General features: G+C 38.0%; 1 protein-coding gene across 5 annotated transcripts in view; it reads right to left on the bottom strand.

Annotated features, from left to right (window-relative positions):
- Window positions 1-18,251, bottom strand: part of PIGN (phosphatidylinositol glycan anchor biosynthesis class N) — a 98,968-nt gene that overhangs the window by 77,506 nt on the left and 3,211 nt on the right. For 2 of the 5 annotated variants that reach the window (XM_062498542.1, XM_062498799.1), the window contains exons 2-4: window positions 8,035-8,295; window positions 3,948-4,069; window positions 2,759-2,857 (exon numbers count right to left, since the gene is read on the bottom strand). In XM_062498542.1, coding sequence (XP_062354526.1) covers window positions 2,759-2,857; window positions 3,948-4,069; window positions 8,035-8,261 — 448 coding nt within the window. In that variant the 5' untranslated portion in view covers window positions 8,262-8,295. Of the gene's footprint in view, window positions 1-2,758; window positions 2,858-3,395; window positions 3,442-3,947; window positions 4,070-8,034; window positions 8,296-9,819; window positions 9,864-10,873; window positions 10,949-18,251 lie in introns of those variants that run through there. The other 3 variants (XM_062498627.1, XM_062498723.1, XM_062498882.1) reach the window with 3 other exon arrangements.

The following is an 18,251-nucleotide window of genomic DNA, read 5'->3' as shown; positions in this document are numbered from 1 at the left end:
CCACAAACTCCCAAACAAGACACCACCTATTGCTTTTGCTCTCTTCTCTGCCACTATATCTCACACTCAGCATCAATATTCAAACATTAGGATCAGGGATGAAGTTATCACACTCTTACAATAAGATTTACATCCCTCAAAAAGTGAATGTCTCACTCTGTGGTGGGTCAGAGTCCACACCAGGAAGAGAATCTGGCAGCAAATTTTGCAGGCACAAATGAGGGTGAAAAAGAATGAATGCACAAAGGCAGTCAGACACTGAGAAGGACAGAGTGTGGCCATCAGAGAGCTGCCATCAAATACAACCACATGAGGGATATGTGAAATCTTGCATTGTTTAACAATAAGGAACTAAACCAGAGGATGGAGAAGTATGTCAATCCAGAATAATCCTGACAGTGGTTTGTCCCAGCTGTTCCCATGATCCTGTTGGCATCCCTCTTCATACACAAGTTAAATCAGTAGCCTAGCCTTTCTGGAAGCTGACAGAAAAGAGAAGGGGAACCCATGAAACAAAGGGCAATCTGGGTGCAACAAATTATTATCTACTTCCCCTCGGAGAAGCAACAGTCTCAGCTCATTTTTCAGCATGACATTTAATACTCTGGAATATGCTCCAACCCAGATCACTGACAGGAGAGTACAGGGCTGGATTTTTCAGGTCAAACCTCAAATCCTGGCAAGTCTAGAAAAGAAACTCTAAGTTTTAAGGAGCACTCTGGAAACAAAATAGGCATTTTCAAACCATGTTATTTTTAGATCATTTCAAGATTATAATCTAAAAACATCATAGAAAAATAAGATTAAAATCAGCACAGTGAACTTCTGTATCTTAAGTGAGCTTAACTAGTGTAAATAAATGCCTTGTTAATCCTGCTCAGGATACTTCAGACATTTTCTCAGACTGAAATACTAATCGCACAGTCACTAAAACTTGACCAAATTTAGATTTTATGCATATCTATTTCGATATTTAAAAAAAAAATCTGTGAGCATTTTTTTACTTCCTTATAGAATTCCCAACCATTTTCTTGAAATATATATTTTATTACAAGAAAAATACCTAGAGAAAATAGACAATGAGAGGAAACAAAAGAGTTTTCTATCCTTCCCAAAAGGCAGCAGGTGTCATACAGCCTTTATGTGTCATCCAATGCAAGTGGTGAAACAGCAAAATTTGGAACATATTGGCATGATAAAATATACACAAGAAGAGTCCTGTGGGCTCACTAATTTGCAACTTGAAAAGGGGCACATAGTTTAATTTCTCTCTGTCTCGTCCTTTGCTTTTTTGTAAAAGTAAAGAACAAACACTTGATTGCTTTCCCTTCTTGGGGAAAGAAGGGAAAGGCCACTTGGCCTCTTTGAATGAAAGGGAACGATCTTCTTCTAAAAGAAATTTATCTATCATGAGAAATTATGATCCATCTTCTGACACAGCATCTACTCCTCAGATATATGACTACACTTAAACTTTGCCAGCTTTGGGGGATTTTCCTCCCCTCTGCTTTGTTGATACCACTCTGAACAAGCCATGTAGAGAGGATTATCTTTGCACATCTCTTCAGATAACATCAAAGCTGCTCACAAGTCCTCTGCTTATTATCTTACTCAAACAAAATCAGTAGAAGGACAGGGCTCTGGGAAATTCTTGAATTCTCCAAATATTTTCCCAAGAGCATATCCCTAAAAACACAAATAATCTGTGCAAGGACAACTACCTTTCCCCCCTCCCCAGCCCCCATCACACTATTTCCAAATATAAGCTATAATCTGAGGGCATGGGAAATTATCAGGAGATATTTTTACAGCTCATCATAAATTTATGAGGCTTAAGCAAAGAACAGAAAAGAGAGATGTGGGGGGGAATGTCAGCATGCGAGGGGGAAGAGACATGAGTTCAAAAAAAGTTCAAGAATCATCATGAGAAATACGATGTATATGTTCTCTAAACAAATATTACATTCCACTCCTATCTTGCCTATCCCATTTTTCTTACTTGTCAATACCAATGCCTAGAACAGAACAGCAGCACAAGTCCTTAGCTTGCCCCCTTTTCACTCGAGTCTGTTTATTCTGAGATTATGTGAAAGGGTGTACATGCACTAATTCTTTCAAGAAAACAACAATATTAAACTTGGAGAACCTTTAAACACTCAGAATGTTGCTCAGAAATCTCTGCATGCTCAAACACTAATTCACTAGGCTGACAAGATTTTAACACACTGCACACCACAGGCAAAAGACCTCAGCTTCAGAATAGTACCAGGAAGTTCCTGCATACATATAGTTCTTCTCTTTACATATTAATTCATTGAGTAGAAACAGGATAACCCACAATAAGCTACTTCTTCAGCTCTGACACTGAAAAAGCATGGCTGCAGTTCTATGTCCCAGCTCACTGAGAGCGGCAGGCTTGAAGAAAAATCACAGCTGCAGGCTTGCAAAACAAGCATTTTAAACCTCACCAAAGAAAAAAGTACTATGTCCTTATAACTAAAGGTGTGTTCCTTTAGTATACTGACAGAATTAGCTAATACCTGTTTAAATCAATGAGTAATAAATAGCGATAGCCTCATGAAAAGCTTACTTCATTTCCTCCATCCCATCTTCATTTCACAAACTAGAAATCAAGTATTCAGAAATACACAAACTCAAAATACTTTTTTCACTTTCTTCTCTAATTAAAAAAATGCTAAATGTCTATATTTTACTACCTGATAACTATGTGTTAAAGATTAATAAAATTAAGTCTTACCCTTTGCAAACATTGGCAAAATATCTGGGCTTCCCCAGCTCCAGGTATATTTACTTTCATTGAAAACAGAATCAAATTCCACTGGATTCTCCTTCCATCCTGTTAAACAAACACACCTTCATTTAAATGGCATTGCAAGATTTCATTGATTGCTAAAATTGCTGCTCCATGCAAAATGTTGTGGGTTTTTTGTATAAGTTCCCCTTATATTATTTCACAATGAACTCCAGTTTATGCATCTTGATTTTAATTCCATTTAAACACCTATTGTAATTAATCCTTTCATTAAGAAGTGAGCTGAAAACCTAGGCCAATCTCATTATGCAGGGTTTCAAACAGGCAAAGCACACAGCTAGTTAACCATCTGAACAGCCAATATTTTCCTGAATTCTGTATCTCCTATTGCCTGAACTCAGCTTTTGGCATTTCATGCAATAAGATACACACTTATATATTTCCAGAAGTAATGTAGCAGTTCCTTACAATAAAACCTTCAAGATTTTCTGTTTCCATGAAAAGGCACTTGACAGAAATATGGAGATGCTCTTAACTAGGTATCTCTGCCAATCCTGCATTTGTAGTGGTTGTCAGAAGAAAGAACCTTTTTATTAGGACAAGACCAAGTAATGCCTCTCACCTCCCCTGTCCAAAACCAACGTGACTAGTGTTCAGGCCTGCAAAGCCTGGGGAAAGGCAAAAGAGCACACAAAAGACTAAGTCAGTAATGCAAAGGGTTGCTCAGCATAAATAAGCCCCAAACATTCAGTAACAGCTCTGGACAAAACATGGGCTTGGGATTTTTACTTTATTTTGCTCCTAATTCTCCAGCTCAAGCTAGTAATGGTTCAGCTGAGACAGTGCACTTCATTCGCTGTTTGCAACACCTATTTAGCCATATCCTAGTGCATCCCAAATTATAATTAAAATTTCTGTTACATGAAGAGGTGAGGCCGTAAGATACTTCCACTTTTAGGTTCAGGCTGTTAAATTCAACCATATTAAAAAACAATAATTTATGTAAGCTATTTTCCTAGCTATCAATATTTGGAGTGGGAAATTCATCCAAAATTACTATTTTCCATATCACCTTGGCATACAAACTACAATGGCATTTATCAATAATCATTCAGAAACCCACCATATCACCGTTCTTTGGAGAACAACATTCAAAGCTTTAGGACCAGCCTACCTTTAGCAACTGCACTGACATCTTCATAAAATCCAGCAATAAGTGCAACGTGCCCTGGCCTGGATTCTGTCGGGACCCGGGTGTGAGAGATTCCCCAGCTGCCATTATTTTCTAGAATACTCCTGAGAAAAGGAGTCAAAGCAGTTAACGTTCATGACTTGCCGAAGTACAACAAATTGCAGATAAAAAGAGTGGCAGGTACATGTGAGGCAGGAAATGCAAAAAAAGCCCCAAACCCAGACTAAAACAGATTTTACTACCACATGCTGTGCAGTAAAACAAGCAGAACATTACCTGCAAGTAGTTCTATATTAAAACACCATACAGAGAACATTACTATTGTGGCCCATCAGCACTGCAAACAGATGACTTCAGCTGATGTTCTAACACATTTTAAAATAATGTACTATTGTTTTCTTCTGCTTTCCTCTATAGCTTCCCCCCCCCCCCCCCAACAGATTGTTTCTGCCTGGCATTACTCTTTTGTTCTTCCCATTTAGCCTGAAAGTGTCTAGTTCAATCTCATCTTAGTCTTTAAATACACTCAATTATAATTAGCTCTTGTGACCATGTCTGCCTTGATCTGTGCTGAATCTTGGAAAAAACACCAAGAGAATTCCAACCCCACATAAAACTAAAGTGCAAATAATCTTGGCAACAAGAAGAAAATCTAAGTAAACCTTGTATCTTTTGCAATTACACTGAGGTGAAGGAGAATACATTCTCACCACATACACATCATCACATCGAGAGTCTAGGGTTTATATGCACACACAGTAAATAGTTACAGCAGATAAAAAGCAAAGAAAGCAGAGGAGAAAGCCCAAGCATAAGAAACAACCTCATAAACTATTCTCATCTGCCGAAGATCTGAACAGCTGGAGCCTGTCAGGAAGCAAGAGGTGACTGTTAGTTACCATATGCTGTTTTCTTGTCTCCATCTTCTGGAAGAACAGAAAGATTCACTGCTCACTGTTAGAGCAAGGGAAGAAAGAAAGAAAAAAAAAAACCAACACAATAGGACATATCTTACACCGATTTTTAGGAAAAAAAACAGCAGAATCTTCCAAACAAATTCAAAGTAGTTTTTCACAGTCAAGTCACCAGGAAATTAGAATTCTGTTGTTCATGATATAAGCTACCAAATTTGCTATGTTTATGTGTTTTAGTCTAAGTAAATTCTAAGTTTATGACTTTAAACACCCTAAAATTTCAGGCTCTGCTCTAAGCTTGCAGCATTCACCATTTGTTTGGTGGGGTTTAAACTCAGCTTAGACCTCATATCCTCAGACTTGCTTGAAAGCTCACAGAACTACTTGGAATAGCCCAAATACTACAGTGAGGAATAAAAAGGTACGTAGAGACATATCACTCTAATATGCTATTCCTACTCTCATCTCAGATAGAAGATAATGCCAGTTTTGCTGAAAAAAGGATTTATGTATTAGTCAAAGTGGTTTCTTACTTTTCTCACTACAGACTGATCAGGATATATTGCACTAACATTCATGAAATATTTAAAACAAATAAAACACTTGCAGCTCTCCTCAAACTTCACTATAACAGGTAGAAAATTGATTTAATTAGAATATGATTTCTATTGAATTGGAAAGTAATTCTTTACCTTTCTTTGTCAACAATAGGATGACTTCAGTATCTGAAGTCAACAATAACACATGCTAGGCAGAAAAAAGGACATACAAATTTGTAATTTACCTATTCAAAATTCATTTAGATACTTTGAATTACTTCAATGCCCTTTACTCAGAAAAATCACTGAAAAAAAATTAATTTCCATGACAGTAGAAACATTACCTACTCATAACAACAATGGTAAGTATTAATATGATACAGTAATATGGCTTAAACATGACAGGCAAGGAAGAAAACATCTTCCCTGAAATCACCATTGCAGCAATTCAGATCACTTACTGGCACTCACAGCTATGAGAACACTGCTGAAAGCCAGATTTTTCAAGAATATTGTGGAAGACTAGGTACTTGGCATACATGTACTATCCAACAATCTGCTTCAAGCCTAATGGACATTTATTTTTAGTTCCACATACCTACTAAAACTTATAGCACATTGCTACAAGAACGGCTCTTGCTCATTTAAAGACAATCTTTACTGATTAACAACGCAGCAGTTCCCAAGGTACTCCACTTGGACAAGACTAATAACCTGGCTGTTATGTTGCCCACTACTATAAACTGGGTAAGGGACTGAACACTTGTGACTTGGGAAGGAACATGCAAAAAAGTAATCTTTATATTAAATCGCATATACTTTGAGTTGGTATTATTTAAAAAGGAATGTTCAGACAGCAATAACTTGGCAGAATAAAAAAGGAAACACTTCCAGAAACTAGGACACGATCTTGTCAATCTGTTTACAAAGTCACCTTTTGGAAGTTGTGTAGCTCAAAGGTCCAGGGACAAAACACTGAACCTGTTGCTTCGAAATTGTGGCAGCTCATGTAATAGATCTGAAGACACGCTCTGGGCTGTCTGATCCTCCACATTTCAGAAGGCACAGAATGCTGCATGTTTTTTTTTTCTTCTCATCATCTGTCAAATATATATGCTCACACACATATGTATTTCTATGCAGAATGAGAGATGAGAGAAATACAGATGGCACTTCACACCTTTACTGGCACTTTCTTGCACTTGGTGACCTACCAGCATCTTTGTTTATTAAAAGGCAGTTCTTCCCCTCCATTCACCCATGTACTTGCAACACCAGTGACAATGGTTTGCTTCTACAGATTTAGGAATAGAAAGTCTCTCATTCCACAAACAAGGTAAAGCAGAGAAAACAAAAGTGTCAATTTTCCAGCAGTAGATAAGCTAATACATGGTTTAACATTTTTCTAGATAGACAGGATAATGCTGAGTGGCTGTAACTTAAAAACTCAAATAACTTATTTAAAAAAAAATAAAATACACACTATAGGTTTTTCCTGGCCACTACTCACCCCTAGTGATGGGGCCACTATAGCATTCACACCTTGATGGTGTTGTTTGGTGAGGCAAAAGACCAAGTTTCACTGCTAAAAGAAACTGCTCTGGAGTAAGTATGAAGTCCACTGCTAGAAGAGACATGGCAGACTCACACTGATGTGGCAAACACCTGCCAGTGGCAGACAGCACCTTATAAAAATACTAACAGCAGCAGAAGTAGGTACAAGTAAGCCCATGTGGGCTGGCAAGCTGGCAAGCACTGTAGCAAGGACTCCTTAAATTTCTGTATTACTTTTGCAGCAGTGGACTGCAAAAGCCCTAAGAGTTTCAGATGACTGATTATTTGGGTTTGCTCTGATATTCAAGCCAGACCAATGCCATCATCACAGAAAAGTAGTCTTAATACCCTCTTTCTTACAGTCTAGGAAATTAATTGTCTTATGCTTAAATAATTATCTTGCTATAAGGAGACAGGGACAGTTAACAAAAATTAGTTCTAAGCACACAAGGATATGACTTTTAACACTTTTTTAGCAGGATTACTTCTTCACAGCCTTAAACTAAATAATTCCTTTAAGCAATTAGACACACATTGTAGAGAGCACAAGGGAAGCAGCAGGGTCATGCATGCAGGAAGAGTGGAATGAAGGGGAAGTGGCAGCCTGCTGTTAGATCCATTCAGGACATCTCTTTTAATCACTCCTTAAAAAGTTTAGTCACTAGCTTAGAATTAGAAGACAAGCATGTTAATGTACTACTACTCTTAAACTGATCATCAAGGAAGCAGTTTAAATTAGTGACTGCCAGGCTTCAGAACTGATACCATGCTGATGTGAATGAAGAAAGTTCACTCCCCTCTCAGTTACTGGCTATCTGCAGAATTCAGAGGACAATATGGACCCAATTCACACTGCCCTAGTTTTAATAGCTTTCCTGACAAGGGACACCAACCCAAATTCGTGCATTTCTGCAAAGTGTAACTCTGCAAAGTTTGTTACTTCATAGGCAGAAGGAAGGCAGTACTCAAGCCACCACAATTGCTGTTGTTGTTCTTGTTCTCAACATTGTGTAGAGCTGCATCCAGAAGCAAAACCTTGTAGCTCAGTAGTTTTGGACCTACCGCAGGTAAGGTGCCCGAGGCATGCCATTGCTGTCCAGTTCATACAGAGAATCTGCTCGCAGACCATCAGCAACAAAAAGAATGAGACGTTTTGCCGGAGGTGGCAATGGAGTCTGATGAGGAGTCATTCCATGGACAAGGGGAGAGCTGAAGTAGATGTCAAAAATGGAGACCAAGAACACACAATGCACAAGGAGCCCCGCAAGTATGAAGACTGGTATATCCATGGCAGCAGCCAGCTGGCAAAGGCAAAGTACAACACTAAGAGAAAGCAAGAAAAATAAAGTTAGGCAGATGAGACTTATCAGAATCAGTATTTATTTCATTTGTTATGGAATGGAAGCAACAACCATAGACATCCCCAGAATCCATAATCAATTCATGCTTCCAATAAGCTTTTTTCCCCAGAAGTCCTGGTCAGAGTCACTGAATGACTAATTCAGACTTTCACATAACCATTATGTCTCAGCAACTCATCCCTGATGTTTAGGGATTTATTAGATGGCTTCAAAAGACCAATGAATCAAGCCAGTTTGTTTTGTGAGCTACCTCTATGACAGAAGACTAAGACAAGGCAATGTCTCCATGAACATACTACCCTCTACTGGCTGGCTGCACAACTAAGTTGAAGTCTGTTCAGGCACATGCAAGCCAGTCAGATAAGAGAAAGCCATCCTATAATAAAAATCCATCCAAAACTGCTTTTTCCCCCCTCCAAGTTTGCCATAAAATCTGGGCTCTGCCTAGAAACTTCTTTTAAAAGAACAAAGATGCTGTACTGAGCACAGAATGCTATTCCTCTTCTATAACAAGTGGCAAAAGCACCACAGCTAAGGAATTATGTTTCAGGAATTATTATATTACCTTTTCGAATTATTTTTTTCCCTTCCCTGTCATCCTCTGATGTCATGTTAGATACACAAATATGCTTAATAACAGGTACACTGGAAACTGTCCGTGTTTGCCAAGTGTGCTGTGGGGTTCATGTGATGCCTCCTGGAGGTAAATATGAATATTGGCTGAGGTAAGTGTGGGACCTGAACCTGAATGAGGCTCAGTTCTGACAAAAGACTATTTGTGCTGCCCAAGCTGCTTAGTTATTTAAATATTAGCTAATTATCTACCTTAGCAAAACATCACCTCTCTTCAACAATTAGGAAACAGATGTCTTAACAACCTGGAAGGTTCAGGCTACCTATGTAAATACACACTTCTCTCTAAAAGAAACAGTTTGTTTAAGAACCTAATTAGTGCTTCTAAATGACAACATTTATATGTGTGTGTGTATATATATATATATATATTTATAAAATTTATCATGTTACGTTCAGAATTCCAGTAGCTGAACAGACACAGGCATCCACCCTATGGTAAATCTACCACTCCTACCAAATAAATATAAAAGGCTTCACTATCACATAAACTTAATTCTGATCAAAACTCTGAAAGATGTTTTTTTAAAACAAAACAACTTAAAGAGCCAGGAAAACCAGAGGAAAAAAGATACACACAAAAATATTTTTGAAAGATAATACACAGTATTACTAACCCAAAGAAAATTCAGATGTGCATGCAACTTAACTTCCATTTTCACCCATTCCTTACCGAAACATAGACACAACAACTCCAACCCTAATCTGAAACATTACTATAGTAATTTCTCATTTGAGATATTTGGAGAGAAAACTACATTAAAAAAATGAGATAACAAAATACAACATTTCAAAGAGACATGTAGTAGTCATATTTAAATGAACAAAAGTTTTCTGTTAATCAGGAACTTACAAGCTTTTATGTCTGCAAGTGACATTCCAAGAGACTTAGAATATCTGTAAATAAAAATTTGTTTATTTTTTTATTTTTAAGTATTCAGAGTTCTTGCATCAATTTAAATATATGAAATCACAGTCACAGAAATACCACTAAGTTCAGTGCCAGAGCTCATTTCATTCAATCAGTTTTATTCTCCACAGGGCTTTTCCTTTTGATGCAGTTGTGTTTGATAAGAGAATATGAACTACTCGCGTCTCAAACTGATGAGAATAAAAACCCTACTAAACAAAGCATTTACTTCTATCAGATGGTTGTTGCATGCTCCCAGTGCTACAATTCTATAGCTTAACATATTCTATGTTCTTCTAATTAAAGTATTAGTAACCTAATCGGTTTTCTGCACTAGCTAATTCTCTTTGCTTTAAACCCTCCCCAGGCCTCAGTCTTTGCTAATAGAAAAAAAAGAGCTCAATCAACACAATTCAAATGAATGCTTAGACTATAGTATCCACAGAATTAGTGAGAAAAGAAAATAAGATAAGGATACTTTCTTTTTCAACCACAGTTTGTCTGCATTACACTGAACCACTTATCTGGGCCCAACATACCCTACTGCTCAACACCACCACACAGTTTCCAGACAGGCAGCTCCCAACGCACCTGCTCCTGCAACATCCCTTTACAGCCATTTCTTCTGCCTCTACCCTAGCTTATACTATTCCTTGAATAAAGGAGTTTGTGTGTCATCACTGTGACACAACATTGTGAAAAATATTCTGTCCTCAAGCTTACAAATGCTTCCTCACAGGTACAGAGGCTTTGGAAAGCTCCTAATTGGACTCAGCTGAATGCAAATTCCTCTGTAGAGCCTGGTTCTCGACTGTTCAAGACAGCTCTAAAGGTGTGGAAACAACAAGGTTAATGATTTCAATAACAATTTCTTCCTCACAAGGGAAAAAATAACCAGGATAAAAGGAAAAGCTGGATTAAGCACTATCTTAAAAGAAAAACCAAAAGGCACAGACTGTCAAGAGAAGAAAAAGACAAATGTATTAAGCATACATACTTTTGAGGATGAGGAGCCGTATCTAAGTGTTTATGACTTGTGCCAAAACATCTCTGGCCTCAGGTGCCTGGTCATCTAAAATGTGGATAAACAAACTGTCACTTGAAAATGCATCTTTTATATCTTTCTGTCAAGAAAACTTGAGCCAAGGATATCTCAATATTTTTGTGTCCTGTGATACTTTCTCAGGCAATCCATTAGTGCAGTACCTTCGACAGTCCTTACTATCGCAGGGCAAAACACAGGCTTTGTTCTAATTCTGACTGCATTGCTCTACTTTATTCTGTTAAGTCATTGCTTATCCCACCAAGAGGAAAGAAAGACCCTCTGAGTCTTGTAGATAAGAGAAGCATGTTGTCACCTGTTTGCCACATGCCATTTTTTTATTGCCCACCCAAACACATCACTTCTTACAACAGAATCCTGAAATCCTAACATAGTTCAGACAGCCAAATCACCTTCTCTATAGACTCAGCCCAACTAGTAAGCTATCTGACTCCAATTTATTCTTTTCTTTCTACATTTTCCCCCTTCTGTCACCACCCCACCCCCCCAGTATATCAGACCTTAAACTCCAATAAAATAGTTTTGTCCAAACCATTTGGAGTCAAAATCACAATGCTGGTGTGGAATCTTAAACAAAGACCCTTTTCAGATCCTTAACAGAAGAGTACTGAAGATACACTAAGCTACTCACTGCCTGTTAAATGCAAGTTGTTCACATGAACAGAGCAAGTAGAAAATGAGTAGTGCCACGGTGATGCAGGAGGCTCCATGAGACTTCAGAGCTTTTCACTTCTTTGGATGTTGTATGCAAGCAGAGAAGAGAGTAATAAGATGCAGGGGTGCAATGGATCTGAGAGACAGCAAGGTACAACCAGCAGACACTTTTCCTACAGTCTAGGAGATTAAAGAGAGAAAAGCAGCAAGGAGCTTCTGACTGCAATTACTTTTCCAGAATAAAGTGATACATACAGATTAGAGAAGGGGTTTTTGGTGGTTCTCTCCCCTCACTCTGAATTTTCAAGGTTCTCAGAAAGTTAAGCTCCCACCTGGAGGCAAACAGAATGAAGAGACCCTTTCTTTCTTTATTGGTGTTCACACTTATCAAAACAATACTAAAATATCCTGCTATAAGCTACAAGTTCCACACCAGCAGCCACATCAGCGCAAATACTCAAACGCCCAGACTGTGATGGTGGCAGGAGAGCAAGACAGTTGCAATGAGCCACCCAAGCCCAAACCTTCTTCACATTAGCTTTTCCCTCTTTTCAAGTTCATCTGTAATTTGTTCATTGTTTTTTTTTTTTTCAAACCTTCTTTTTGATGCCATAGAAGCTACATTCACAACACCAGGCAGAATCAGGTCTCTCAACAATTAACAGGAAGGCTGACATAGTTAAATGCAGCATTCATTTTCACCAAGTAATCTACATCTACATTACAATGCCTCTGAAGTTATAATCTCTCTGCATTATTTACAAGACAAAGAAAAACCATACTTGTACTGCAACACAATATAGTTCTTCATAAAAATATAAGAGGGAAATGTTGCATTTTGTCTTTCTCTAAATATGCAATAAAACAGGCATAAAATACTGCATGGAATATGCCCCATTGGCAGGAATATTTTCTCAAGGACAATGAAGTGTCAAAACAAAGACCTCAAGGTACATTAGTAATTTCTTATAGTGGGACCATGCTTCACTAATACTGTCAAGTCTGTTGATCAAGATGAAGAAAATCCATTGGAAATGCATTTTCAATAAGCATCAATGGCCTTGGAAAGTATCTTTTACAGAAAAAAAAGAAATAGACAAGAATGTCTGCTGTGCTTCTGGATAATATTTTTCAACTAAACAGTGTTGTGTACTTTGTAATTTAACTGTCAAAGCTGCGACTGTACAATTTGTCCTCACATAAAAAATGATCCTTTTCCTTAGGGCAGAGGAGCAAATAGAATTTGGGTGGTCTGACAGTACTTTGCATGATATGCCAGCTCTACAACATCTAAGACGGTGTTAGCACTCCCTACCCTATTCTTTCACTAATTCAGATTTTTAAAGAGCTACACTAATCAGAAAATGCACTCAAGTCATTCCTGCACACAGGAATATGTCACAGCCCACATTTATTGACTGCACAAGGCTGGAATTTATACAAGAGATGTACCAGCCTATTCTGAAGAACTCTCATATCTTCACCCGCTACTTAAGCATAGGAAACCTCAAATCCTCATCTTTACTTCATCAAGTATAAAGTGGGAAAATTAAAAATTCCCTTTTCCTCTTTCCAAAATTTTCATTTTCTTTCTCTGTTGAAGCATAAGGCACATACTGTGCCAGACAATGAAACTGCAACTACAGTATTTCCACTTGCTCTGCCACTGAAGTGGCTTTTGTAATTCAAACCATCTGTTTAAAATTATTTAATGTTCAACGTCTTCATTGAGCATTTCAGGGATTATAATAACAAATGACAACGGTTTTAAATTTTAAATGTGGTTCAGTAAAGCACATCCAAACCTGAGGCAAAGAGCTCAAAGAATACTTAATTTTCTTTTTAACATCACTTGATAATCAAAATTACTCTGCCTGCCTAAAACAGTCTCTTTTCCCAGAATTCTTCAAGAAGAAATTTGAGTATGGCATGCAAACATCAATGAAACATTAAGTGTTCCAATACTTGAACATACTGCAAATCAGTCGCCCCATTGTCAGCCCATTCAATTTTCTCTGAATTATCCTTAAACTGTATCCACACGTTTCCGAGGAAAAAACCCCATACCTGAGAACAACACTGACAATGGGATAGCAGTGATAAGGAGAACAAGAGCACTTCATTAAGAAACTACTCCTGTTTTGAGGCATGAAAAAGAAAACAAGAGCAGCACCCTATGGTACCACTTGCTTGCCAAGTGGAGGCAAAACATGGAGTAGAAACTTGGCATTACATTCACTCAGGATGCATGCAGAAAATGCATCTAAAAATTCAGAACTCTGAAAAACCAAAGCACAACAAGAAGAAACCCTGAGTGATCTTGCTGTGAATTACTTCACTGGGTAACAAGATTTGGAGGACCTCTGCCTGGTCTCAGGAGATATATGCAAATCCTCTTGCATATTTCTTAATTTCTAAGTCTTTCAGCAACACTCCACCAGGAAGTCTTCTTCAAACACCACTGTTACACTGTGGATATATATCTATTTCATCTCAGTATGGACTGTTTAATTCTTTTTTATACCACCAAAAGTAGATTTCCTTAGTTCTGCATTCTTGAATCAAACAAACAAACAAAAAAAAATGTTTTTTTCCTGTCACTGTTCTTTTCTTAAGCTGCTTGGAGATTTTATAGACTGATTCTTCATATTAAAAGTTTTATGGGCCACTTTCGGGGAAAAAACATCAGCCTGAGAATGTCTCAAAAAAACACATCCTTCCAATTTTCACAGGTCAGAGTCAAGGGACAAGTGGCACTTAAGAGAACCCAAGCACATGCAAGGCAGCTTGAAACAGCAGTCTTGTTTCACTGGAGCCCTCCTTCCCTCACAAACCGAGGCTAAAGGCCCCCTGAGGGATTTTTAAAGCCATTTGCAATAAAACTACACAATAAAGCAGAAGTACCAATACAAGCAGGACAGTTCTGTCCTTTAACAACAAAAGGGGCAAGGGTCATACTTTAAAGTCACGCAACAAATATTAATGTAGAACACACAGGAATGAGGATGGAAAAAAAACCCAACTTTCAGCTGCACTCTTGCAAAACTAGTTTGCAAATATATACACACAGAGGACAAAAAATACCCTTTAACAAAAGAAAAAAACCAAAACAACATACTGCTACAGAAGCTGGTATGAATAAGGAAGGTTTAAAAACGTTGGCAGAAGTTATTTTTCTTCTATTAAGTCACATTTGCCTATTGAGAGCAACCATTAGAAATAAACAAATATTATGTCATATAGTAACAAGCACATCTATTGACTCTTATACATAAGCCTCTGAACACAAATTTACCAATAGCTTCAGTCTGAAGGAAAAAAAAGCAACACAAACTTCCAAGCATACAGAAATACTTTCATAAAAGGCATAAAGAAACCAAATAACCAATTTATAGTTTCCCACCTTTTCAAAAGTTTTTTTTTTCTTTTCTAAAAAAAAAAAAATACTTCAGAACTTTTTGGGTTCAAAAGCACTACTTAGTTATGGTATCAGGTTGACTATAACGTATAGCTGAATACTATTCAACTGGCTAGCGTAATTACATTTTCTACATGTCAAACGCGGCTTTTACACGTGTAAAAAAGCTCCCTCCCAGCTCCGGGAGCTCTCCAGGGTCCTGCACCGCGCTCGGCACCGCGGCACACACTGAACGAAGCCCGGCCAATCCCAACGCTCTGGTTTCTAAACCACTGCGAGAGTCAAGTCGTAAAACCCTAGGACAATGCTACAAAGGATGGATTATACCCCCTTTAAAAGAGCCTCAAGCCGTAATGGAAGCATACACAGTATTTGTGAAAGGATGCTTTGAGATCCAGTAAGAAATCCTCGTGCAAAGGAACAACCTTCCCATTAACTCTTCCACCAGCAGCCACACTTGCATGCTGTTCGCAAAGGAAGCATGTCCCTAAGCTACCACAGGATTCAAAACTCACTGAACTTGTTAATTACTGCAGCCTGAAATACTGACATTCACTTCACAAAAAAGTTTTCTGTGCTCCTACATCAGCCTCGACCAAACAAGTAGTTAATATTCATTAGCAATTATGATACACAAACTTGCAAACACCCTCTGCTGAAGCCCTGTGAGCTTATATTTGGGTTTTTTTATACAAATGAAAAGTGGCTTGGCTTTGTAATAAGACACCTTTCTTTTTCAGCTGCTGACTCACTCCAATAACTAATGGAGACAGAAAATTATTCCTGAAAACAACCAGTATTCTGCTTATTCGCAATATGGGGAACTGCTGATTTAAAATGAAACCTCCCCAACATTCAAACTCTTTTGGCAAATGAACAGCAATAGATTCACTGTAGAGAAAAAAAAAAGAGTTCAAAAGACAAACCAAAACTGCCAGGGAGAAACTCACAAACCTGGAGAATACAGATGGGCAACAACTCTCCAGTTCTCATATTTGAGGTGATCTGTGTATCAGTTATTCACTTGTACCCTGCCATCTATAGAAACTTGCTTGTAACTAAAAGCATATTTTCCAAAATACTCGGAACCAGCAAGACAAATATATTTTGTCAAGTATTTTATACAAAAACAGCAGTCATGGGGGTAGCAGTTAGCAGAATAAGAGGCTTTCACAGTTACAATACTGCAAGAAAAACCAAGCTAGTACACCTGCAGAGAGCTGTCCTGTGCTCTTCTGCTCCTGCCCACTTACTCCCGGACCAAATCTCTTCCTGGGGCAGGCACAGCCAGGTGTACAACTGAATAGTTAAGCATTTTAGAGAATGAATTCAACTGAAAATAACCTAAAGGAAAAAAAATAAACCAACCAGCAGGAAGAATAAAGATGACTTTGCTGTAGTTTAGTTCCCTTAATTCCCAGCACAAACCTCTGTGCTGGCAGCAGGACAGGATGCCATCTCCTCCTAACAAAAGACCTAAATGACCATGTTCAGATCATGTCCTCATAGTCCTTCATACTTTAAAGCCTGCATCCCACATCAGTTGCAGTCAGAAGGCCATACAAGGGAAAAAAATGCTGATTTTTTTTTTGTTCAAAACTGTACAAATACTAAATTGAAAAGGAATAACGTGAAACAGACAACAAAAGCAGAGAGCAGTTTCCCTTCCCTACTTCCACTGTCCCTCAGCATGGCGAGGCAGGGTAAGGCACACATCAGAGCTCTGCAATACCTCTCTGGGCAGCCTACAGTCCAGACAATGTGCTCCACCTTCCAGGCTACGGTGAACAACACCCAAGTAATTCAGTACTCAAGTGTCTGCAGTGTCATAAAAGGTCACATCTTTGATTCACAATTTATATTTCCTCACTCAACTGTAACAGCATTTTTTCCTTACATATTCATCCTCACATAAAAATACACATCCTAAAGCCTGAACCGCTTTTCTAAAATACACCTTAGGCTTTTAGTGTGTTTGATGTCTTTTTTTTGATGGTAGGCTTTCAAATACCCACTGTTTACTGTAACACTTCAAAACAGCAGTTTTGGAGGTCAAAAAAGATAGCCAAACTTGAATTCAAAGGGATTTTGGGGGGTTGTTTTGTTTAATAGAGGTCTTCACCTGATTTCATGGGTCATTATCACATTTTTGGTGACTCTGAAAATATGCCGAAGAGCCCCTTCACACTGCTGTACTACCGTTTCTTAAAATCCCAATTTAACAAACCCTTCATAAAGTAAGTTTCTCTGGGTAAAGCTATGTCTAAATGTAACACACAAGTAAGCATTAACTAGTGATACAGGCTGTTCTCATTAAAAAACATTCCCTTGAAACTGGAATGGACAGATACCATTTCAGAGACATGGCAGAGGTCTTTAAGCACAAGCTACCAACATTATGAGTCTTGACATTTGCATTATTTGGCTCCTGCAAACTATCTAAATATTTTAGAGCTTAAGAGCTAACAAAGCATCAAAATTCCTTTTTTTTTTTTTAAGGTCTGGAACACAAAAATCATAATTACCTTAAAGTTTCTTTTGAAAGGAGTCAAAAGTTAGCCTTCAATAAACATATGTAGACAAAGATTCTTCCAGGCAGCTCGGTTTTAGAAGAAAACTAAAGCAAGAGTTGGCAGAACTCACAGAGCGTTGGTAGAACTCACAGATCAGTATTATTTTAAAGTAGAAATCAGGTTTGCTTCAGATAGTTCTCTATTATTTTGTTCCCTGTGCCCTAATTGGGATCCCAATCACATCAAAAAAGTTTCCCTACTTCCTTGTAGAACCCACTAGAACACATTAACTCATATACTTCAAGTATTCAGCACAGAAAAAAGCCCCAGTATGTACCTAGTATAATTAACTTCTTTGAATGAAATTAATCTTATCTGTGGAAGCTGAAACAGAAACCCCCTTAAAGCTTGATTTAAACTGCATGTGCACTGGCTGTGAGAATGGCTGGTGTTGCACCAGAGTAGTGCAGAAAGAAAAAACACTTTACACAGCCATGACCCCACCAAACAACAGAGGGAATCTGAAACTGGTCATATGTTTCAGTTCATTAAACTCTCAGGCATTAGCTCAAGATTTAACACTCCTACAAAATCCATTCACTAAAAGCAAAGCCTGGGTTTTTTCTACTCATTTTTCATCTCAAGGACTATTAATTTAGAAGTTTATGAAATGAAACAAAACATGCATAGACAGAAAAAAAATTTTTACACCACCTCCTCCAAAAAA

This window comes from Cinclus cinclus, chromosome 1 (assembly GCF_963662255.1).
Source record: "Cinclus cinclus chromosome 1, bCinCin1.1, whole genome shotgun sequence".
NCBI lineage: Eukaryota > Metazoa > Chordata > Aves > Passeriformes > Cinclidae > Cinclus > Cinclus cinclus.
The sequence above is the reverse complement of the archived record's forward strand: the minus strand, read 5'-3'. Positions and strand labels throughout refer to the sequence as shown.